Source organism: Meriones unguiculatus, chromosome 7 (assembly GCF_030254825.1).
Source record: "Meriones unguiculatus strain TT.TT164.6M chromosome 7, Bangor_MerUng_6.1, whole genome shotgun sequence".
Taxonomy (NCBI): Eukaryota; Metazoa; Chordata; class Mammalia; order Rodentia; family Muridae; genus Meriones; species Meriones unguiculatus.
In genome coordinates this window covers 56806890-56831957 of record NC_083355.1, presented here as the reverse complement: position 1 = coordinate 56831957, position 25068 = coordinate 56806890, and the positions used below count along the sequence as shown (strand labels likewise).

Sequence of the window (25068 nt, the reverse complement as noted above, 5' to 3'; positions counted from 1 at the left end):
AGGCTTTAGTCTTTGATGTTGCTTGTGTCCTTATTGTTTTGGTTTTATGAGGCAAGGTTGTCTAGGTAGCCCTAGCTGGCCTATAACTCACAGCTGTTCCTGCCTCAGCACCCAACCACTGGGATCAAAGGCACCCACTGCCACACCAGGCCTGGCCAGCTGATGTAAGCAATACACATCTACTCAGAACTTCCTCTACTCCCCACAGATTGGTATATCTTGTATCATATATGTTTTACAATTTTAAATATGTGCAGCTTTAATAAGTTTAGCTTTTGTGTTTTACTGTTTAGTCTTCAAATATTTAGGCTAAAGTGTAAGTGGTTGTAAAAGCTAAGTTGCTTTTTCTGGTATTTTTGAGAAATGATAGCCTATTTGATCATCTAATCTTACTAGAGTGTCTTCTTAAAGACTTATTTTAATTATGCTGCTGTGTGTGTGTGTGGTGGATGGTTATGTACACGTAAGTGTGTCAGGGGCCCAAAGAGGCCATCATATACCCTAGAGCTAGCGTTCAGACTGGTGTTGGAACCCAAACTCAGGTGTCCTGAACAATCGCTTACCTGTGCTCTCACGTGCTGAACACTTGCAATCCCCAGATTCTATTTTCTTATAGCATTTACCTAAGATGTTTTAAGCAGAAAGCCATGGGTGAGCTCATTAAATGCATACTTTAATTGTAGTTCGCAAATAATCTTTAAAAATATTCTGGAGTAAAAATTTTAGGCAATATATTATAATTAGGTTGACTTGAACCAGAGCCTTCTGGTAGGAGGATCAGGAGTAAAAAGTTATTTTTACGTACATAATGAGGTGAGACTAATCTGAACTGTGTAAGATCCTGTCTTACAACAACAAAAAGTTAGGTTGTGTTTGAATTACAGTAGTTACCTTCAAGTAGTTTTAAGCTAGGAATTAGAAGGGTCAGAAAGTGGCTAAGCTATTGAACACTAGTCTAGCACGTGTGACATCCTGGGTTCAATTTCTAGTCCACTAAATCTGGAAAAGTATAAAATCAGTAGCAGGAAGAAATTTTAGAGATAATATTGAAGTAGTTGAACCATTTCTTTCTCTTTCTCCAGGGCGTCTGGTGATGTTCTTGAGACATTCAATTTCTTAGAAAATGCTGATGACAGTGATGAAGAAGAAAATGACATCATTGAGGGCATCCCAGAAGGAAAAGACAAACTTCGGATCAATAAGCACAAAGTAGATTCACATTATTCCTGTATACAGTAATTTGAGCAGTAGTTCTTTTAGTTTTCCCTCAAAAAGTCTATAATAATTGATATCTCCTACTCAGTTATACATATGACAGGGTTAGGATTTCATGTATTGTTCACTTAATACTTGAGAAAAGGGTTGTTTTTAAAGAATTTGTCCAGGATTTTGAAAAAAAAATTTTTTTTTTTTTTTAAGAAGTGGTATTCTTGGGGCTGGAGAGATGGCTCAGAGGTTAAGAGCACTGCCTGAGTTCAATTCCAGCAGTTGCATGGTGTTCCCTAACCATCTGCAATGAGATCTGGTGCCTTTTCTGGCCTGGCACACGTGCTGGCAGAACACTGTATACATAATAATTAAATAAAAATTTTAAATTGCACTCTTTCCAATCCTGTCACAATTTGGGGTCACACAGATAGGTGGTGGTAGTAGTGCAGAGGCAGGCAGATCTCTTAAAAGTTTGAAGCCAGCCTGGGCTACAGAGAGAGAGTTTCAGGACAGCCAGTGCTATACAGAGAGACTCTTGTCTCACAAAACAAACAAACAAAAAAGCCCAAACCAGTCATGAACAGCATCACATGGGAAATAAATGAACAGACACTGCAGTGGAGATACTTCACATTGGTTGAGAGACTGTATTGATGTCATTATATGCTAACATTTTGATTATGTGGTAAGGATTAATAAAGGTTGCTCATACACTAAGAAATGAACTTACTATATTTTAGTAGTGGATGGGGAGTTGGCTTCTACAGTAGAGTATGCCCCATCTGTAAGGATCAGAGTAGTAGTGTTTAGTATTTCAAGTGTGTGTTTAAAAAAAAAAGGCAAAGTATTTGACCAGTGAGCACAAACCCCTGGGTGTAGCCTCAGCACCACCTAAACTGGATGCGGTGGTGCAGAGTTCAAGGTACAGGTGAAATCCAAAGATGTCCTCACTTGTATGTTGAGTTTGAAGTCATTAGGCTTCTTGGTACTCTGTCTGTGCAAGAAAGGAAGAAATTGTTAGTAAATTCAGTTGTGTTGCATTGAGATTTTGCACTAATATAGAAAAGAAAAAAATTTTTTAAAAGCTGTCAGTCTACAAAAGCAGTTTTAACCTTTCTCTGGCTTTCATATGCATGATGTACTCTGGTGGATAAATAGAAGTTTACTGTGTGTTGTATGATGTATGTGAAGGAGTATGTGTATGTAGAAGTCAGAGGAAAATTTTGTGGAGTTAGTTTTGTCCTTCCACCTTTAGTGGCTTATGAGGCCAAAAACTTGGGTCATTAGACAGATGCTTTTCCCACTGAGCCATATCACAAACTTGAGGTTTTGATTTTTCTTACTTGTTTTTTCTGGGAGGTGGCTTGCTTTTATTATTTGTTGCACAACCAATATAATCTTATTGGCTGTTATGCTCTGCTGCCATGACTAATATAGCTAGTACACACTTGTCAGTGTGTTCAGCCAATCAAGATCACTTACTAGTATGCAGGTGAGTAGATGATTCTTCAATGGGGATAATGTGTAAACCTACCATAATTAACAAAAACTCTTGAGAAGTAAAACTTTGGCCTTTTCTACCACCCTCATCACTTAGGTCACATCTTACAAGTGGTCTTCATGCAACAGTGTTGAACTGTTTATTTAGGGCATAGTTTGAGATTTGTGACACGTAGAAAAAGGACAGTTTTGGATCTGAATGATTTCAAAATAGATCTGTGAGTATTGTGGCGATATTAAAGGACCTCTTTAAAATGTAGAATGCAAAGCACTAATTACTGGCTTATCTTCTCTTTACAGATAGGTAATGAAGGTTTAGCTGCTGACTTAACTGACGATCCTGATACTGAGGAAGCACTGAAAGAATTCGACTTTTTAGTGACTGCAGAAGATGGTGAAGGGGCTGGCGAAGCACGGAGTTCAGGGGATGGTACAGAATGGGGTAAGGGGATAAAGAAAACTGGGGTGGGAGGAAATGTAGCTTTTCCAGGTGGTTTTATTACTGAACACTGTGCTGAGGTCTGTGTGCCTGAGTGTATGGTAGCAGGTAATTTGAGAGCACGGAGAAGTGGTATTGATAATCCGAACTGTTTAGTCCTATCATATTAGATTCCATGACTTTTGACTTTTGAAGTTGATCTTCACTTCAAGTGTCTTATTGATTTACAGACTGATTTTTCACCTCTAACAGATCTTTTTAAAACAGGAATTATTTGTTTTTAATCATACCCATCATTTAATTTAGGTAATTAAGGCTTTAAGAGACTTTACCTCCTTGTATGTTGTATAGTGTTAACCTGTCTTAGTGCTGGGTAGGAATAAAACAATTCTGACTTATAGCCATAACAGTGAGCAAACTTTAGTGAGGATGTTACACGTACGGATATAATATTCTGTGTACAAAAGTTAGGGCATCAACTTTAAAGGCATATATAAAGCTAATAGTAGGCTATCCATAATCAAAAGAAGCGAAAATTCTACCAGTAGTTAAAAACCCTATTCATATACGTGTGAAAAAGATTTCAAGTTAATAGAGTAGTTTAAAATGTGTTTTCCCCATTATTATGTTCATTTAATCATTGTTTAGTGTTATCTGGTAGGTGGTAGGACTTCAAGTTGTGTTTATAGAGCTTTTCTGAAGGTTAGCTTTATACATCTAGAAAGATCTGTGTATCACTGTGGTGACTTAAAAAACGCACACTTGGACTGGGTGGTGCTGCTGCACTCCTTTAGTCCCAGCACTCAGGAGGTAGAGGCAGGCAGGCCTCTAGAGTGCATGGCTGCCTGGGAGTTGCGGTACAGCCAGAGCCGCAGAGAGAAACCCCGTCTCAACAAACCAGAAAAATAAAACCACTCTTGGGTTTTGTTTTTGTTTTTTAATGTTGGGGCTCAGTGGTGAAGATCACCTACCTTTCAGTGGAACAGAGTTTGGGTTCTAGCACCTATGTTGGGGTGACAACAACCTGTAATTTCCATCTCCAAGGACCTTACCGTCCTCTTCCGTCCTCTGCAGGGACCTTTTTGTGCACACACATAAATAAAAAATTAATCTTTTTTTTAGAGAGTTTCCTTTATATATTGAAATGGATCATTACTAATAGCAGAAGAGACAGACCTAATAAAAAAACAATTAAAAGATTTTAATTTATTTAATAGTACTTTCATTTATAGCTCAAAGCATAATTCTAAGATTTTACATACTTCTAAGTGACAATAGACTATTAATTGAAAATATAAACTCCACAGTTACTGTCTAGACTTTGAACATATTTGTACTTCTTGAAATGCTGTACTTTAGGATATTACTTGTTAATAGGAAAAACAGTAAAACAAGTTTATATGTAGCCCATTAAATCTTGGACTATGTTATCCCTATAACTTTAGAAGTACTAGTTATTTTATCTGAAAATTTTAGTTATGAAAAAGTACAAATCACCTGTAGCTGAGTGGTGGCGGTGCAGGTCTTTAATCCCAGCACTCAGGGAGGCAGAGGCAGCTGGATCTTTGTGAGTTTGAGGCCAGCTTGGTCTACAGAGTGAGTCCAGGATAGCCAAGTCTACATCGAGAAACCCTGTCACGAAAAAAAAAAATCACCTACAATATTATAGAGACTTATAATATACACACTTATTTAACTAGTTAAGAGTTTCGTTCGTTGAGCATCTGTTTAATGAAACCTTGGCACACAACCATTTCTGTTAATTGCTTTTTGTTTTCTAAAGTTGCTACAATTTTAACTTTTGACCCAAACCTACATTTCAGAAACTTAGTTTATGTGGAATTAGATTATTTCTTTAATAATGCCATGTTCAGATAATTAGTCCTTTGTTTAGAGACGTTTAGCTGTAGAGTAGCATTTTAAAGAGGACTTGATTTGCAAGTGACTTACTTTATCGATACTTGACTTATGTTTTATTTTTAAATGAGATAACCAAGAAAGCCCCTTAGTACCAAGTGAGCCTGAAACTTTAGAGCATGTTAAATTCTTGGTGATCCAAGCAGTTTCTGTATAAAAGCAAAAAGATTTATGCAGTATTTCTAAAAGTCATCTACTCAATAGCTATTATGTTCATTTTTCTGAAACTAAGAGAATTCATGTAAAAAAAAAAACAAACCTCTGCCTTTATATTTAATTCATTTACTGAAATTTTCAATGGTTTTTAAGTGGGAAGGTTTGTAGATTCAAATAAATTAGTCATAAACATACTCCAGAATCTTGTTATCTTACAAAACCACTGCTTTTAAAGGAAGCTTTTAAGTCTTGTTCCTCCGTTATTTAATTAGATAAGATAGTTTAATTTTAGTAGTCCATGTTCTTCACATAATTACCGGTATAAGCAAGCATGCCAGTATTTGCCTTTTTCTTATGGAGATATGTGGCATTTTAAAAATACTCACAGCTGAGCGTGATGGTGCATGCCTTTAATCCCAGCACTTAGGGAGGCCAGCCTGGTTTACAAAGCGAGTCCAGGACAGCCAAGGCTACACAGTGAAACCCTGTCTGAAAAAAAAGACAGGAAAAGAAGAATATTCACTTATTTTCTTCAACATAATATCTCTGGTTATAGTAAGGATTACAAAATAAAACTAACACGCGAATATTGGTATTACAGAAAAATTGTTACTATTTTCATGATGTGAAACTAGTTACAAATTTATACCATGGTTAATAGGCATTCTTAATAGAATTTCTTGGTTTTTCTGCTTTCAGTTTGTTAGGAGTCTACTTTTTGTGCATGTTTGTGTTTTCTTTTAGGGAAAAAAAAAAGTTCCCCTAATTGATTCAACTTCATTTCTTGGTATTCCCCATCCCCTAGATATTTTTAAACAGGATTAATATGTAGAAGATTATCCTGCCTCTTGCCTTTTGCTATTACCTCTTTCTTATAAGCAATATCAAATCATCTGTTACTCACCAGGCAAGTTCCAGGATGTTTTTGTGCACATATGCATCCACCACCCTGTTCTTTGCACCGTCTTACTTTACTTTTGTGTTTTTAGTTTTGAGGTTATCTTGCAAGAAATAACTTTTTATCCTTTGCTTTTCACCCCACTCTTCGCTACTATACTTAAAGCCATCCACAGCTTCATTCTTGCTACACACAACTTTGAGAAAACTGGTCATTATAATTAGTTTTCTTTTTTTATAATTAGTGGTTGTATGCCACTTAAGTCTTAAGGTTTATTTATTTTCACTCTTTGGGTTGCTAAAAATGTATTTCTTTTATGATGTGTCAGTTTGTCTTAGTATAAGTAGTTGACAACAGGAATCATTTAGTTTCATTAATATTAAGCTGTATATGAGCTGGTCTTGAGGTGTGAGCCATAATCCCAGCAAGGCTGAGACAGGAGGATCATGAGTCCAGGCTAGCTGGTGCTTTTGTCTGAGACTCCATTCTCAAAAGAGATGAATTTAAATCACTCTGTTCACATTATTCAGTAAATGGACAAAACTCCTGATACAGCATGGTTTTCAGGAAACCTCATGACTAGAGTACATTAAAAGTGAGTCTTCTCTTATACAAATATTAAAACTGTGGTTCAATTGCATATCTGACAATTCATGAAAATATTAACCTTAAGTTAATAAGTAACAGAATTAACAGCTAGAGAAAAGGCATAACTTCTATAGAAAAAGAATCAAGGTACAAGAACTCTTTAAATTTCTTCTCTCTGATGATCAAATATGAGACCTTGTTACGCTTGCTTTACACATCAGTGCAGAGTGTAGGGAGGCCTTCCTCATATTCCATGATTGAGAAGCTCATGAGACTTAACAGCAGAATGTGCTCCACTACCAAACTTAAAACTAAAATCTTATTACTTAGTGTAATTTAGTTAAAAACCAAGAGGTTGGGTATAATTTTTGTTTATTAACAGGCTTCTAAAATAGTTAATCTGTAACTATTAAATTTACTAATAATAAGATTGCCTTAAAACTCAGTGAAAGAAAACTCTCAATGAGTAAAATAATTCTGAGAAAATTATCTTCATGCTGTTTTGTTTTAAGACTTTTCTAGTTTACCATGAGTAGATTTTTTTTTTTCAGGCATGAGTAGTTTACTTAAATACTTCTGAAAACACACACACACACACACACACACACACACACACGATGGTACCAAGTATAAAGCAATGTGTGTTTTAACTTTTCTGTGCTTGTCACTGTTTTACCCTGAAAAAAAAATCAGCTCAAATCAAGACTTCAGTGGAATTTGAATTTTATTATTTGTTTATTTTTATTTTGTTAATCTTTAGTTGTAGTCCAATGGAAAAAGGTAATGAAATGTTGAACGGTTGGGAGGGAATGAAGACAGAGGTGGTGTTCTTTGAATGCTTGTGTGAATTATTTAAGACGATGTATTTGGAAACTATATGTATTACATTGGACTAGAATGCCTTTCTGTCATAGTACAGTTACCCTGTGCATGCAGAACTATTGTGGCAGGGGTGCATGCCTGATTTTATCAATGAAATGGCACTGTCATTTATAGCTTGCACTTTATTATTAATTTGCATGCAATTCATTGGTTTGCTTATATAATGCTGGCTGAATACTTTTTATTAACATTTTATAAAGATGCAGTGATCTGTTTTTTAATATTAGATTTTTTTTAATGTTAAGTCTATTGATGAAAGAATACTCAAATTTGTGATAAATAAAAATGAAGTATTGTTTACCTGTTGATAATAAATGCTTAGGAACTTAAGGACATTTGGTTTGAGTTGTGAGTAGCAAACTGAGACTGCACCTTTAAAGTGTTTGAGTATATGCTGTTATAGTATCTTTATGATGATGTAAAGCTTTTAACAGTTTACAGCCAACAGCTTGCATTGCCAACTGCTGATGTTTTTCTTTTAATAATATGCTGCATGTAGATAAAGATGACCTCTCCCCAACTGCTGAGGTTTGGGATGTAGACCAGGGGCTAATAAGTAAACTGAAGGAACAGTACAAGAAGGAACGAAAGGGGAAGAAAGGGGTGAAGAGTAAGTGCAGATTATAACTATTACCATTTTTGTATGCTGATATTGAGAAAAAGGTTATTTTGATGCAATTTTACTTTTTGTGTCATAAAGGGAGCAACTAACTTTAAACTTTGTCTGTTGTGTAATTGAAATTTAGGGTGTATTATTGGTCAAATAGAAAATTACCTTAATTATATAAGGTTTAATACATATTTAAATATGAAAAGATTTTTAAATATTTAAAGATTTATCAAATTAAAAGTAATACTGGCTTTGGAATTCAAATTAATAAAAGTTGTGTACAGTGGGCAGGAAAGCCCTCCCCTAGGGGAGGCCTTTTGCTTTCTGGTCATAATCCAACAATTAGTAGCCACAGTTTTTTTTGTTTTGTTTTTTTTTTGTTTTTTTTGTTTTTTGTTTTTTTCCTTCTGGGTACTGTTTATTTAACTACAGCACTTGGCAGAAGCCATGGTCCTAGAAGTGGTGATAATAAGGGTGTTTTGGTCCGTAGTTAGCTGTCTTTGGGGGCCTCCATGTGTGCCCTTCACTGTAAGAGTAGAAGTGTGACTATAGAACCTTCCGGACAAGTAACTTTCCATTTTGTGAGTCACACACAGAGCACCCAGAGAAAATTCTCATACCTGTGATTATAAACAGAGCGATTTGAAATTTGTTTGGGGAATTAGAATTGGCTTTTGACTCCCAGTTGAACTTTTTTGTCTTGCTTTTGGTTTTGTTTTTGAAGTGTAATTGCTGCTCTTGCAGAGGACCTGGGGATGGGTTCCCAGAGGCACATGGCAGCTACAAACCACCTCTAGTTCCAACCCCAGAAGATCTGGTGTCCCGTTGTGGCCTCAGTGGGTACTGCAACCACATGATGCACAAACATACATGCAGGCAAAACATGCATACACATAAAAATAAAACAATCTTGCCAGGCAGAGTAACACATACTTTTAACCCTAGCATTGGTGAGGCAAAATAGAGGCAGACAGAACTATGTGTGTTCAAAGCCAGCCACCTGGGGAGCTCCAGGCCATCCACAGTTATTAGTGAGACCCTGCCCATAATAAATAAATAAATGAATGAATGAATGAATGAATGAATGAATAAACAAACAAACAATCTCAAGAGTAAAGTAGGGCATGGCAGCACACATTCAGAGAGGGAGAGTCAGGCAGATCTCAGTGAGTTAAGGCCAGCCTGGTCTTCAAAGTGAGTCCAGTACAGCCAAGGCCATACAGAGAAACCCTGTTATTAAAAAAACCAATCCCCCCCCCAAAAAAAAGGGGTGAAATAACAAAAGTGTATCAAGGAGAAAAATAGTACATTACAAAGATAGAGGCATTCCTTCACGTTCCCTTTTCTGGTGACAGATAAATTAGCTTATAAAATTACAGACATACCAGAAATAATGTTTTCTTCAATAATACAGTTTTTGAATAATTTAATTTATTGTGGAGTTAACTGGAGTTTTAAGAATTTCACCTGTTCCTCCTTTCTCCTTACTTCCCTCTCTCTACTGGTGTTAGGGACTGAACCTACAGCTTTATGCTTCCTAAGCATGTGTTTTACCACTGAGCTAAATCCTTATAACTTTGTGCTAGTTTGTGTTATTGCATGTGAATAAAAGGACAAACTATTGTTAGGAAGTTTCAGACTGTATTATGAACTATTTATATTTAAAAACATAAAGTTACTAGGCTGGGACTCTGTTCCGTTTTAACATCATTTAACTATAATGTATGCCTGTTGAGTGTGAAAGTACTATTGCATGTTTGACTTCAGTTTAGATAAAATCACATTTGGTTTTAGGATTTAAGTTTTATTCTTTTTAAGAAATAAAATGACTGAGTGATACTGGCTCATGACTTTAATCCCAGGGGAGGTAGAAGCTGGTAGATTTCTGAGTTCCATGCCAGGTTGGTCTACAGAGCTAGTCTACAGGGCAGCTAGAGCTGTACAAAAGAAACCCTGTTTCAAAAACAGTAACAACAATAACAACAAAAGAAAGAATAAAAGAAAGAAAATAGCTTATTGTAAAAATTCCTAATGTTGCTTCTTTATAGACTATTAATACACCTAAAACTTTTTGAGACTTAGAAATACATGTGGCCCTTCAAGGTCATTGTTTTTGTTTTGAGACAGTGTTTCTCTATATAGCCTTACCTGTTCTGAACTCACTTGATAGAGCTGTCTGGCCTCAAACTCACAGATCACATGCCTGTCTCTGCCTCCTGAGTACTGGGATTAAATGCATGTGCCTCCACTGCCCAACATCAAGGTCTTTTTTTTTTAAGGGGTACATTTTAGATTTTCTCTCTCTCTCTCCCTCCATCCATCCCTTCCCTCATTATGCATCTCTGACTGCCCTGAAACTCACTAGTAGACCAGGCTGGCCTCAAACTCAGAGATCTTAGCACTTAGAAGCCTGAGACTAGAACATTTTAAGTTCAAGGCCAGCTTGGGCTATAGAGGGAGTTGAAGTCCAGCCTAGTACATAGTAAGACTTTTTGTTTGTTTGTTTGTTTGTTTGTTTGTTTAAATTTTATGAATATAAAGACAAAAGTAAAATTTAACTATTACTACTGGTCAAAAATTAACTGCATTTAATATTTGTATATAATAATATTTTCCTAAAACTTTGAAATGCTTTTATGTATAAGTCTTTTGTATTTTTCAATAAGAACATCTGTTATGTGTGTTTTATTAGTTTTTTGTTGTTTACATATCTCTGTCTATCTTGATAATAAGTTGGAATCTTACAAAAGGTATTTTAACATAAGCTTAATTTAAGCATGAGGATTAAGAGAAAGGGGAGGTGCCCAGAAATCAAGTAGGGCATAGACATGAGTGTGGTTGTAGGCTTCTCTTAAGAGAATTGACTTGTTTTGAGGCAGGATGTCAGTCTAGCCTAGGCTGCCATTAAATACAGACATATTCAGGTACTTGCTGGTCAGTTTTTCATCGTGGTGACAAATGTAAAACAGTTCTGGAAGAGAGCTAGGAATGATGTGTATCTGTGAGTGGAGGGAGAAAAAGAATTTTTGTTTTAAAAACCACAGTTTCAGCACACACATTCAATCTCAGTAGGCAGAGGCAGGCAGATCTTGTGAGTTTCATGCCAGCCTGCTCTCCAGAGCAAGTTCCAGGACAGCCAGGGCCATACAGAGAAACCCTGTCTTGGAAAACAACAGTAACAAAAATCTCAGTTTCATACAATTTTTCTTCCTTTTGACTTCCTTTTTTTTTTTTTTTTTTTTTTTGCTATACTCATTAGCTCTGTAAAACTATGTAAACTGATAAACTTATTAGATAGCATATCATTTATACCATTTAAAGCATTTTATGCTTGTTCCTTTCACATAAAAAATCTGATGGAACCTTTTATTTAGAATATAAGAGAAACTATCTTTTAAATATTTCCTTTGTTGTTTGTCTTTGTACATGAAAGCAATGAAACTGTATTACTATTGTCCTTATTCTTAGTTGTTACTATTCTACTGCATAAAATTTGTGTTGAATTGAGAACGTAAAACTGGACTAGGAATGCAGTTTAGAGGGTTGAGTGCTAGCCCTAGCATCCATGAAGTCTTGAATTCTGCCCCCAGTACAACATAAACAGGGTGTGGTATGCATGTTTGTAATCCCAAGAAGAGGCAAGATGGGGAGAAGTACAGTGTCGTCAGCTATAGAAGGTTTGAGTCCCGCTTGGGCGATGTGAGATCCAGCCTCAAATTTGTTCCCTTTGTTCAAAAGATTTATAGCCTTTCAGGACTTCATAGATTCACATTTTGAGATTACACATATATCTGTAACAGAACAACTTGTTTTAATATTTCTAATTAATCTCTTGTATACTAATGTTAGTAAGTTTGGGGTTGCAAGAAAGAGACTACTACCATTTGAAGTGGTGTATCTGGACAAGCAGGCTTTACCCAAGAGGGTGGTTCTCCAGAGAGCAAAACACACTGCCTGAGACAGGAAGTATACTTGGTTTACGTAAGGACACATAGTGACTGTCTTTTTCCTATCAGCTGGGAACCCACTGAAGTCTTACTAGATGAGCTAGTCTTAAAGAATTGATGTGGGGAAATAAAGAAATAAAGTGGGGAAGTTGGTTAGTAGTAGGGAAGTTGGTAGTAGAGCCTTTGTGTAAATAAAGATTATACTGAGAGGGAAGATTAGAATATTTGCAAAACAGTTTTGCAAGGTGGAAGCAATAAAACAATTTTAATTTTTTGTCAGAAATTCAAGATCTTTTTGACATAGTGTATTTTTTATTTGTTATTATTTATTACAATTTATATACTTTGTATCCCGGCTGTGGTCAAGTTTTGTTATATGTAATAAAAAATTACTTAATGTTCCCTAGAGTAACCTTCTTCCTTTTTCAGTATATAGAATCATCTTACCATTTCCTTTGCTGATGTTACAAGATCACTGTATGTTTTTCAGATTTGAATATTTATTAGTAACATTGGAAAAGTCAAAACTTGCATACAAAGGGGACATTATTTCACAAAGGATGATTTGTTTTCTGTTTCTGGCTTCAATTTAATGCTTTTAAAACAGACTTGAGTCAGGCATGATGACAAATGCCTATAATTCCAGCACTTGGCTGATAGAGGCAGGATGATCAGAAATCAGAGGCCTGCCTGGGCTACTTAAGATCCTAGGTTGAAAATACAAACAAACCGATTATTTCTTATCTCAGATTCGTCTCCTCCAACATCTCTTCTTTTCATCTTCTCCACTGTCTAGCTAGCTTTACCTTGGTTCATTCTCCATCTATGTGACAGTTTAAATGGGACAGTTAATCCTTTGCTTTGGGTTACTACTCTCTGCCACCTTTTCTCAGTCATTTTCATCTCATGTTAGAAAGATACTCTCAGCCAGTGCACTTTCTAAAGCCACAGACTTACTTTGTAGTTCTGATTATATTTCTTCAACATTAAAGTATCATATTTGTTTAAAACAACAATTGTCATGTTATGAGAAAAAAAAAAGCTTCAAGGACTCATTTCCTGAACTTACCTTTAGTAGGTCAGGTCAGATTATGAAGTTGAGCCCCACCAGTGAGTGGCATGAGAACCTACATCAGGGATAAACCCAGCTCTAAAATGTTGGCGCTTCAGGTTCTGCATGCTTCTTTGTTCTTAAAAAAATTTCTCTGGCTTAGAGACTTTTGCTTTTTTGCATGCATTCCTTTTGTTTGACTCTGAGACACTGAGATTATTTCTCTCAGTGTGAAAGGTTTGTATTATAATGCCTTCTAACCATTAGTGGTTTGGTTTTTGGATTTTTTTGTTTGTTTGGTTGGTTTTAATTTTTGGAGACAGGGTTTCTCTGTGTAGTTTGGCTGTCCTGGACTCGCTCTGTAGACCAGGGTGTCCTTGAACTCAGAGATCCACCTGCCTCTGCTTCCCAGAGTGTTGGGAATACAGGTGTGCACCACTGTGCCAGGCACTGTTAGTTTTCTAAAGAAAATATTGACTAGCAAAGGCCACATTTGAGAAAAAAAAATGTTTGTTTTAGATCTGGAAAAAGTATTATAAGTGGGTGTGTAAAAGAAGTTTATGTGAGTAAATGGCTGAAAATAACAGTGGTCAGTCTATAGATAATGTTTTCCACCGTGCTACAGTGTATTTAGAGGAATGTATATTGTGGCCTCTCAAGTGCCAGATTTACAGGTGTGTGTCCTAAACCTGACATAGCTGATGTTTATATGAGTAATCAGTGAGCCTTTGTGCCTTTGAATATTGTTATTAGCATTAGGCATAATAGTCTCATACTAACACTGTAAAATCTGTAAGTCACAGGTAAGATTTAGATATATTGTGTTAAAGTAGTGTTTGTCAATTAAAAGTTCAGACATTTCCTCCTTTTAAAGCAGAGGTTTTGTGTTGTTTTGTTTTTGTTTGTTTGTTTTTGTTTTTAGCCTAGGCTGGCCTTGAACTCTTGGTTCTCCTATTTCTGTTTCCAGAGTACTAGGATTATAAATGTAAGCCACCAGACACAGAAACATTTCTGTTTTAAATTCCTGCAATAATTAAAAACTGAGGTTTTGAGGGTTCTGTTTTGTTTTGTTGATGTTTGTTTTTGAGATGGAGTCTCACTGTGTAATGTAGGCTGTCCAGAAGCAGTTGTATAGTCCAGCCTTATCTCTGTGCTTTTGCCTCAGCCTCTCAAGTGCCAGACTCACGGGTGTGTGTCCTAAACCTGACTTAGCTGATGTTTTAATGAGTAATTAGTGAGCCTTTGTGCCTTTAAATATTGATGTTAGCAACAGGCATAATAGTCTCAATTTTCTCATTATTTGTAATCATTTAAAATTGTTAAATTATTTAGAATCTTTGGGTTTAGGATGAATATGAAAACGTGTTAAACTTGCACTTGAAGAGGTGGACATGTCAGTGGCGGAGTCCTGGCCTAGCATGTGCAAGCCCTGCGGTTCAGTCCCCAGTACCTAAGTAATTAATTTGTAGTTGAAAGATGCTCTACTTTGCAGAGCAAAGACTATGATCTCTGGTTATGAAATCTGCTTTCATCTTTTGACAGCTTTTGAGAAACTAGTATTAGAGCAGAGAAGTTTCATCTTCTCCTAAACTTGGCACTGTGCTACCCAAAGGCTAATGTTTAGCTGTAAGTATGTAAAGATATTAATTATGTAATTTTGGATCCTAAATTTAAGCAATGACTTTAATAATATTTATCTCTGCTCCTTCTGTATGTCCAAGGTTACTTACTTAGGAAATAATTTTTACACATTTTCTGAAACTATAAAATAAAGCTTTAGAATTTTTACTCTTTGCTATCATAACAAAATTATTGTACTTAATAAAGCTAATTTTAAGGCACACAGATGAATAATAAGAATATATAGGAGAAATTTAATAAAATATTTTCTTAGGAAATAGATTTGGTTAGAGAAATGCATAGACTTTAGATAGGCTAAGCACACTGAACATATGTGTACGTGAGGGAGAGAAAGAGAGGAAGAGAATTGGGCAGATACAACTGAATTCAGCACAGTGCATAGCAGAGTAGCTTGCACTGTATGGAATGTTAAGGGAATTTCTATTATGGGTCAAGGTAAAGGATGGCTTAGAAAAACTTAAGTCATGAAGCATGGTTAAGTAGACAGTCTTGAACTAAGTGACACGACACTGCTGAGCAAGTAAGCAGGAGAATAAATGTGATAATTTAGGGGCTTAATTTAATTGGTAGTATTCAAATTTGATAGTAAGTAGGGCTTGAAGATGGTAAAAATAAAAAAGAAAACAAAACTTGAGTCTAGTACAGTAAACCATAAGAAGGAGAGTCTTGATTAATAAAGTTGAAAAAAAGATTAATCTGAAGAACAACTTATAGGAAGATTCCTTTGTAAAAAATAACCTATTTTCCTCTTTATGGTAGAATTAATGGAGTTTTAACTGCAGAAGCTAAATTATTAGTGGTAGTAATCACACAAGTCAGAAAGTTACATGAGAAAGATTGTTTCTTTTCTTTCATATTGAATTTTACTGGTTGGATATCTAGTCATCATTGTTTTTGTTTTGTTTATTTATTTAGAAAATTTATGATTGCTTCACTTGTAAGGAAAAAGTACTCAGGTGACATGTCGTTTCTCTATTATTTTGGAAAATTCAGAGGATATCACATATTACACACATTCAAAATTTGAGTTTTATGACCATTTTTAGTTAGGGATTACTATAAAATAATGTGTAGAATTTCACTTATTTTCATTATATCCTGGCATTCAGTCATTATATCCTGGCATTCAGTTGCCTCTCATTCTACTAGGGATACATAGATAAATGACACTCTGTGTATACTGATACTCAATATCCACCAGTGACTCTAACAATACAGCAGCCTAATTTAGTTAGTTCATTAGTGTCAATGCTAGTGAATGTGAGGTCACGTTGGACCTTGGATCTATTTTAATTCCTTTTATCTTGTGCTGACTTTTTTCTAGGCCTTTTTTTTTTTTTTTTTTAAGACAGGGTTTCTCTGTGTAGTCTTGGCTCTCCTGGACTCTCTTTATAGACCAGGCTGGCCTCAAACTCACAGAGATCCACTTGCCTCTGCCTCCGAGAGCGCTAGGATTACAGGTGTGTGCCACTGAACCCGGCTTCTTCTTCTTTTTTTTTTTTTTATGCAAACTAAGTCTTGCATACTACGTAACTCATCATTAAAGAGCATACCACAACTGCTAAAGCTTTTTCAGTTTTGTATTTTCTAGGCAGTAGTTGAAGTTAATCTTTAAACTTATGGCCTATGACAGTATTGAGTTTTTATGTCATTACAAGAAATTCAAAGCTCACAGGTAAATTGTTTCCAAATTTGGAGAAGTGAAAATTTGAGGTAAACAATTAAGAAACAAATTTAACAAATAGGGCTAAATTGTGAATGACAAATTTGTACTAATATGGTGGGAAAATATAAAAACAGCAGGGAAAGTTAATTGTTTGTTGCACCCTCATAAAAGTTATTTTGTATGTATTTCTTTGACTTTTTAAAACAATGATTTAAGTTGAAAGGCCTATGTTTTGTTTTATATGGACTAGTAAACATTAGCCTTAAATACCAACAATTTCCATTGATTTAATAGCATTTTCTGTGGCTGAGCTTATAGAATCCAAGTTGAGTTATAGAAGTTTTTCTTTTATCTCCCCACTCCACTATATATATTTCAAATACAGTGTTTGTTTATTCACTAATCTAGCCAATAGCTACAATGAGCCACAAAATAGTGACTAGTTAACATATTAAAAAGTCTTGAGCCTATTTTGAAAAGTGGTGTGTAAGATGATATTTCGATGTTTTGATGGCCTGCTTTATCGGTGTACTGCTTTACTGAGGCTGCCAGCAAGTCGGGCGGTAGCTGTCAAGTCAACCTCTACTGCTGACCTTAATTTACAGGGGTCAACAGGACAAACCTCTGCGACATGATCGCTGATCTGGGAGACGATGAGCTGCCCCACATCCCTTCAGGAATCATTAATCAGTCTAGGTCAGCTTCCGCTAGAATGACTGATCATGAAGGTGCAAGAGCAGAGGAAGGTACAGCATTTAGCTATCGTGTTTGTCTGTATTGCTGAGTTCCTTAACTCCGGATCACCTCTTAATAGTGCAAATATGCTATTGTATAAAATGCTGAAGATCATCCTACATGATCTTTAGAGGTGTTGGGCAAGCTCTTGGTATAATTGCTCAGCGATGAAACATGTCTTCTAGTTCCTTATATTTGTTTTTGTTTTTATGTTAGGTGTAGTTTTTTCCAGTCATAGGTCTGTTCAGAGTGCCTTTCTTAAATCTAACTTTAGCATACAAATCTAAATTAGGAAAAGAACAATTTAATAAATAAACTTTAAGACAGGTGGATTGAAAACTAATTCTTTGTAGTGTGGTTCAAATGTAGGAGCTGCTAATAACTACCACTTAAGAATTGCTAGGCAGTGTGAGGTGGATCTTAATGTAGTATTCCTAAAAGGAGATGGAACTGTTAATCGTTTTAGGATAAGGAAAAGCACTTTTTAACTTTGTAACAAGTATTCATAACCTAGTAATAAGTTTTTTAAAATTTATCTAAGCCAGAAGTATATGGGAAATGAAAATCTACTTAAAGCATTTTTTGAAACTGACTTCATCTAAAGATACATAGATATAGTTGACTAATTTGTACTTCTGGGTGAGGTTATGCTTCTAACTAATCTCAATTTTTAACCCAAATTACTTTAATTTGATATGTATGATAACACATTAATAATTTTATGCAGGATTATTTTCTAATTTATGCTTATGCTTTTTGCTTTGCAAGGGGATTTGTTTGCCCTTCTCAAATACTTGTGTCCATTTTGTTCTAATTTTACTGGACATATTTTCCTTACAGCAAAGTTTAACAACTTTGCATTTTTCCTCATTTTATGACATTTTTTCTTTAAGTCACAGAAAATTTTAAGGAAAGATTTTTTAAAAAAATCATGTAATAATACAAAAGAATGGAAGTTAAAATCTTAATATCCTCCCCCCCCATACTCATTTCCACTGGGCTGTTTTCTTTTACTATTTTCTAAAATACAGATACTAGCTTTTTTTATTGTTTTGTATTTGGGGTTTTCCTTTTCTAAGTAATCTGTTTACTAAATTTTTACTAAAATTTTTGTTACATTTTAGACTATAGATTTTGCAGTTCAAGGCAAAGTCAAATTAGTGATATGAACTCCTTTTAATGTTTTAAGGTAACTTTGGGGAAAGCTAGTAGGCTTACACGCTATAAAAGTCAGTGTAGAGAACAGTGCTCTGTCAGGTGTGTGAGTGCAGGTTAGAAGAAAGGAAGTTGCTAATCTCTGTCATAGTGGTGGGAGGAAGGGAAATGGGTAGATTGACCTTATATCTTAAAACCTGTCATTTAAAGAGATTGAAAAACTGTAATCTAGTTTATAGTCCATTTTAGTGACTTTGGCAAAAAAAAAAATTACATGTTACGTTCCAATTTATAAAGAACCACATACCTGTTCTCTGATATCACAACTTTTTAAAGTATTGTTATGAAAGATAAGATTATATTCCATATTGCCACTGGCATAACTGCAATCAGTCATTAGTCTGCATAGTTTTGATAAAATTAGAGAAAGGGACTGGGGAATGTGTCTTGGTGGCAGAGTGCTGCCAAACCATGTGCCAGGTCCTGGGTACAATACTGCATCTCACACATACACACACACACACACACACACACACACACACACAGGGGTCAGGGGAAGGAGAGAGTGTCACTCTGGAAAAAAAGGAAGAGTTTGATACGAGTTACGTTTCCTTGACCATGCGTCTATTAAAGGGAGAAAATTACGGGACTCTTAAAACAGACCTTTGTGGAAGATTCTCTCTCAAAACCCCTAGTATTCTCATGTAAGACAATTCTGCTTAATAAAAAATTCTGACATTAAAATAAAATTCAAGCGTTTGATCTCAGCACCGAGGAGGCAGAGGCAAGAGGATCTCTTAGAGTGAGGCTATCCTGCTCTACATAGCAAGCTCCAGAATAGCCAGGGCTGTATAGAAAGACCCTGCCTATAAACAAACAAACGAATGAATGAATAAACAGAATAAAATATTGACTTAATTTTATTTTAAGTTGTCGATTATAATGTTTATGCTATGTACTGCTACAGGTAATTATATATTAACTTAAAATGATTTATAAAACAAGACATTAATCCTTTCAGCAGATATAAGAACAAAAAAATCAAGAATTTGCTGTGATTATGTTGCAGTGGTGGGTAATAGGGAAAACAGAAGTATATAATGTAAATATTTTTGCATATATACATATATAAATAAGTATCAAAAGAGTAGTGTAGCTTGTTAGATATAAACAAATATATAGAGCTGTAGAGAAAAGGTACAGAAATGTAGCTACATAATTCATTTTAGAAACGAGTGTAATATTTTTAATAAGTAAGCCAGTAGAAGTTGTTGAGCCACTTCTTTTCTTCAGCCCAGCAGTTGGCCAGTGGTTCGTCAGAGATAATGCCACACGAAGAATTTGTAAAGAAGTGAGTTGATTTGTGATGGCAAAGTTACTTTATTGGACTTTTTAAGTTTGTGTGAATGAATATTTGTATAGCTGCTAGTGAAAGGAATTGTAGCATTTTGTCTTACACTGTCTTAGAAATAAATTATGAGCTTTTCTATACTGGTAAAAATTATAAAGTTTTCATGTGATTCTTAAACTATTGATCTTAAAGTTCTTTGCCACGTGTGTTATCAGTAACTATTGATTAGAGAAGTCAGTACTAAGTATTGTTCAGATTCAAATATAACCATTGATACTAATCATAGTAACTGTCATAAAAATAGTTTAATATGTGAGGTACTTACCATCTGACACACATTACATATATTTTGTGAAATGTTTTCAAATTAGATTAGTTGCTGAATTACACCTTCATTTAAGGGACCACTTAAGTCAAATTACACAAAATAAAATAAATTTGAGATTAACAATTTTACTTTGATAACAGCGTATATGAATTATGTGAATTATTTTCAGTATTGTTAGTGAATTAGTATATTTCATTACACCTGTTTCTTGTAGTGTATTAAATATATGCCATCTTGTAGGAGTTTTTCATACTATATTAGCCTGAGTTTTTTAATAATTTTTAAAAATTGGTTCATGAGATTTAAATGTCTAGCTTGAGTCATTTTGTAATTTGTCTTTCCTTTTTGCCATCTTAACGTTACTACTTTGATTTCAAAGCACATGCTTAAAATTATATTGAGAATTGTTGCTTGCACTTTTAAGTGTCTTATAGTTATTCACATGGTGGCAGGTTGATTTGAACTGTGGTGTCAATATAGAAGGCTGTAATAATGCAGAAGACACAGATGAGATGACTAAGTAAAGTGAAGCTTTCCTTTTAATTTTTATTGGTTCTGAAGTAGCCGTTCTGATTCAAAACTTAAAAAGTTTTGCAGTTAATGTAAATTAGTAGTTTCTTTAGCAACATCATAATAAACAAAAGAGGACATTATAATGAAGCCATAGTGATTCAGAAAGTGTACCCTTTAGTACTCTGTTACTAGTAGAACCATCTTTTCCTAGACCATCGCTGGCAGCTGGCACTAGTGATACGCTGTATCTCAGAGTGTCTGGAAACTATCATATCTGAATGCCCCTTCACTTCGTCAGAAAGTAAAAGGACTTAGCAGTAACTATTAACTTTAAAAAAAGTATTGCATGAGAGTCTATGAGGTTGGTAGACATTTGTTCCCCATGTGGCTGAAATCTGATTATTTAATCAAAAGATGTCCAATTATAATTTACTGAAGTTGTAAGGGAGCTAAATAGGCAAGATTTTTGTATTTGGCCTCTACTCTGGGATAATGTATACAGTGTATATTCAATTTGTGGAAGATATAAGTACTACATTGTAGTTTCAATACATCTGTTTATTTCTCCTCAGTAATAGGGTTTTTGTGTGGAAGTGGGAAGTAGAATTCATAATATTGCTGAATTTTGTTACTGTTTCGTGCTTAAATTCCCCACAATATTGTTTTGTACTGTATGATTTTTCAGCATTTAAGAAGCGGTTTTGTTCTTTATAGCTGAACCAATAACGTTTCCATCTGGAGGAGGCAAGTCATTTATTATGGGTTCTGATGATGTTTTGTTAAGTGTACTGGGCCTTGGAGACCTTGCAGACTTGACGGTAACAAATGATGCAGACTATAGTTATGATGTAAGTGCAGTTTTATTTTTAATTTTTTAATGATTTAATAGAAGGCTCCTTAATTCTTTGGAATCATTTATAAAAGAGAATTAATGTCAAGGTGCATGGAAAAGATAAGTGTGTCGATGTGTTGATTTGCAATAAAATGTAGTTTTGCTTTAAATTTTTTCTTTGTGGTTAAATCTTAGGAATTTTGGTGGATTAGGTGGAAGTTTGGGGTTATTACTTTAAAGTATTGGTTGGTAAATACATCTTGGGTAGTTAACTCTTATTTACTCAGTTTTAGCCATATTTTGGTATTAACAAAACAGATGCTATAGAAATCAGGGGTTTACCATCAGGGTAAGTCTTAAAAGCCATGTTTGGTTTTTGAGCTTTTATCTTGTCAGTCACAACAAAGCTGGCTTGTATCATTTCCTGAATGTTTAACTTTACTTGAGGGCTAGAAAAAGGAGATGGAAGAACTGTGTTAGGGGTGGTTAAATATTTTCCAATCATGAACACTCAGTTAAAGCTAACTATTTGTTTAGATTTTTTACATTCATTTTAGTTTTTTAGCAAGTTTCTTTTTTAAACATTTTTAAAATTTTTTATACTTAAATTAGGATGCTTTATCTGCTTTGGTGGCCTGGATTATTCTTAACTAATAATTTTAAAGCATATTTTCAGATAAATTGTAGTAAACTTTTAGCTGCTTTAGAACTGGTTTTACAGCTTATCTTTACTGATATAGAAATAAAGGAAAAAAGAATAACCTTTATTAATATCAAGAATTCAGAAAAAGTGTTTGCCTAGCATGCCCAAAGTCCTGGGTTTGATCCCCAGCACCACATAAACTGGGCAGGGTAGCATTCGGGGGCCAGATCAAGGAGGATTTGAAGTTCATGATATCTACATAGTAAGTTCAAGGCCAGCATGGGTGACAGGAGACTGTCTTAAGGGGGGGGGGAAGATGTAGGAAAACATTCTTCAAAGGGTTTTATCTTTAGTTCATTGTTTTAAAAGTCCCTCACTTTCTGCCTTGAAGTTTTGTACATGTTGATCAGTTTTGTAATGGAAACTATTATGTTCACTATACCCCTGAGTATTCAGTAATTTTTATCTTCCTGTTTTGCTTTCATGTAAATTATCATGGCAGTGGCAATTTTCTGTTCTCATCTGACATTTGATAGGAGCTTTGGATAATTAGGTGAAAACAAATCAAGGAACTTTTTATTTGGCCTGGGTATTTGAACATCTAACAGAATTATTTTTCTGAATTCTTAAATAGAGAGACAGACTTGCTCTGAAGTTTTTAAGGTACGCTAAAAGAGTCCCTGGATAATTTAGTAAAAGAGTTTTAAATATGTTTTAAACACACCAAAAAGAAAACAGAAAAAATCCACATGCCTTTGAGTTTATTACTTTTATCTGTAAATAGTGCACTTTTTTGTTTTAGTTGCCTGCCAATAAAGATGCCTTTCGAAAGACTTGGAACCCCAAGTATACACTACGTAGTCATTTTGATGGAGTGAGAGCATTAGCTTTTCATCCTGTAGAACCTGTGCTGGTTACTGCCTCTGAGGACCATACCCTGAAACTTTGGAACTTGCAAAAGACAGTTCCTGCCAAAAAGCAAGTATTTTAATATTGACTTATTTTCTTCTAGTATTGTTCATATGAATAACCTTTTAGTAATCTGTAACATCAATCAGTGATTTATGAGATTTAATGTGTGTTCTTTCTCCATCCCTTTTCTCTTTTAGGAGTGCCTCTTTAGATGTAGAGCCTATCTACACATTTAGGGCCCACATGTAAGTTTTCTCCAATTAGTACTTCATGAGCAGCAACTACTGCTTATAGTTTTCAATCTCCATACCTAGTTTTCTCAACATTTGGCTGTTAGAGAAGATACATTAGTTCAATACCTCTTGGATAAATTATATTTGAATATGATCTAATAGTACCTTTTAGTTGTGCATTTTTACCTAAAATTGCTTTTTAGATACCACATAAATGAATGGATTGAGGACAGTGGGGGCTTGAGTTTCCTCTTAGAATTTAACTAATTTTCCTCTCTCTTTCTATAATAGTGGACCTGTTCTATCATTAGCTATTAGTTCTAATGGAGAACAGTGTTTTAGTGGTGGTATTGATGCAACCATTCAGTGGTGGAACATGCCTAGTCCTAACGTCGATCCCTATGACACATACGGTAAGAAAAGGGGCACCATGGACCTTTTGAGTTAAAAGAGCTGATAAAATTCTGTAGTTCAAATGTTACTACAAAGTAGTTCAAACATATATTGATTTGTTAATTTAGTTGCTCTACTTCCTAAAAAATTTATTTAAAAAGAGAAATATCATGCCATGAGTATTTCAGTGCATGAATTGGTACTTTATTGTGTTTGAAACATATTTCTTAAATGTTAATCTTAATTAACAGAAAGGGAAAAATAATTGAAGCAAAACATTTTAAAACTCAAGCAACAGTATGTGATGCTTAAATATTAAGTGAAAGACAACAGAAACAGTAGGGATAGTCAGGGCATAGTTCATTACAACTTCATGGAGGACAAAACATTCTTTAATTTCAAAGTGAAAGGCAAAACAATACTTTGATTATTATAAATGGCACTTTGAGATATTCTTGATTAAAACTCAGATTTACATGTTCAAATACATTAAGGGGGTATTGCTCATGATTATGAAAATACCAGCATGAGCTCTCATTCTTTTTGGCTAACATATAGTTGGTGTCCACATTGCCATAATGCAAGGTGTAATGGTGACTACTTTGTTCAGAGAAATAAGATGGATGTGAAATAAGCAAGGGATTAGGGGAAGGTTTATAGTTAAAAGCTTTTGCTAAGTGATAATAAAATACTCTGTAAAAGAATAATCAGTTTTAACCTTTTTTTACATGAGAAGTCAGGAATGGTCTGTCTTTAATAACGATTTCCAAACTATATGCTAAATGGCAAAAGAGTCAAGTTATAAAAAGCACAAAGAGACAGAAAGGGATTGATAGTAGTTGCAGTGACAGTGAAAAAAAATGGGAGTTACCTAGGAAACGAGAGGTGACATTGCCAGGATTAGAATGATGATGGTAGAACGGTTAAGAAATAGGGTTAGGTGTTGCAGAGATGGCTAGGGAACCAAAAGCACTTGTTTATGCAGAAGATCCAGATCCATTGTCGGCACCCACTTAATGGATCACAGCTGTCCATAACCTGTGTTCATTAGTCACCATCTAGGTGACTGATGGCCACTTAGAACCTCCATGATCGCCAGACCCACAGGAAGTTCAGATACATATATGCAGGCAAAACCACTTGTACAGATAAAAACAATTGTGTTTGTTTTTGTTTTTGTTTTTGGAGACAGTTTCTATGTAGCTCTTGCTGTCTTGGAACTCACTCTATAGACCAAGCAAATCTTGAACTCACAGAGGCACTTGCTTCTGCCTCTTAAGTGCTAGGATCAAAGACATGCACCACCATTGCCCAACTAAAATTGTTTTGTTTTGTTTTGTTTTTAAGGTATTTAATTTGATAGTTTTACTGTGTGCTTACAGTTGTGCAGTCATCATCACTCTCTGATTGTGGAGCATTTCTATCATCACTAGAATTCTGCTATTACAGCTGACTGTAGGACAGTGGAA

The 25068-nt window shown here is 35.0% G+C and overlaps 1 protein-coding gene across 4 annotated transcripts in view; it reads left to right on the top strand.

Moving 5' to 3' along the window:
- Strn3 (striatin 3) overlaps positions 1 to 25068 on the top strand; it is an 83741-nt gene that overhangs the window by 41530 nt on the left and 17143 nt on the right. Inside the window, exons 6-13 of one of the 4 annotated variants that reach the window (XM_021654182.2) lie at positions 1083 to 1209; positions 3010 to 3151; positions 8089 to 8199; positions 17110 to 17250; positions 21301 to 21434; positions 22864 to 23039; positions 23171 to 23218; positions 23498 to 23619. In XM_021654182.2, the coding sequence (XP_021509857.1) occupies positions 1083 to 1209; positions 3010 to 3151; positions 8089 to 8199; positions 17110 to 17250; positions 21301 to 21434; positions 22864 to 23039; positions 23171 to 23218; positions 23498 to 23619 (1001 nt within the window). The remainder of the gene's footprint in view (positions 1 to 1082; positions 1210 to 3009; positions 3152 to 8088; positions 8200 to 17109; positions 17251 to 21300; positions 21435 to 22863; positions 23040 to 23170; positions 23219 to 23497; positions 23620 to 25068) is intronic. The other 3 variants (XM_021654183.2, XM_060387461.1, XM_021654184.2) reach the window with 3 other exon arrangements.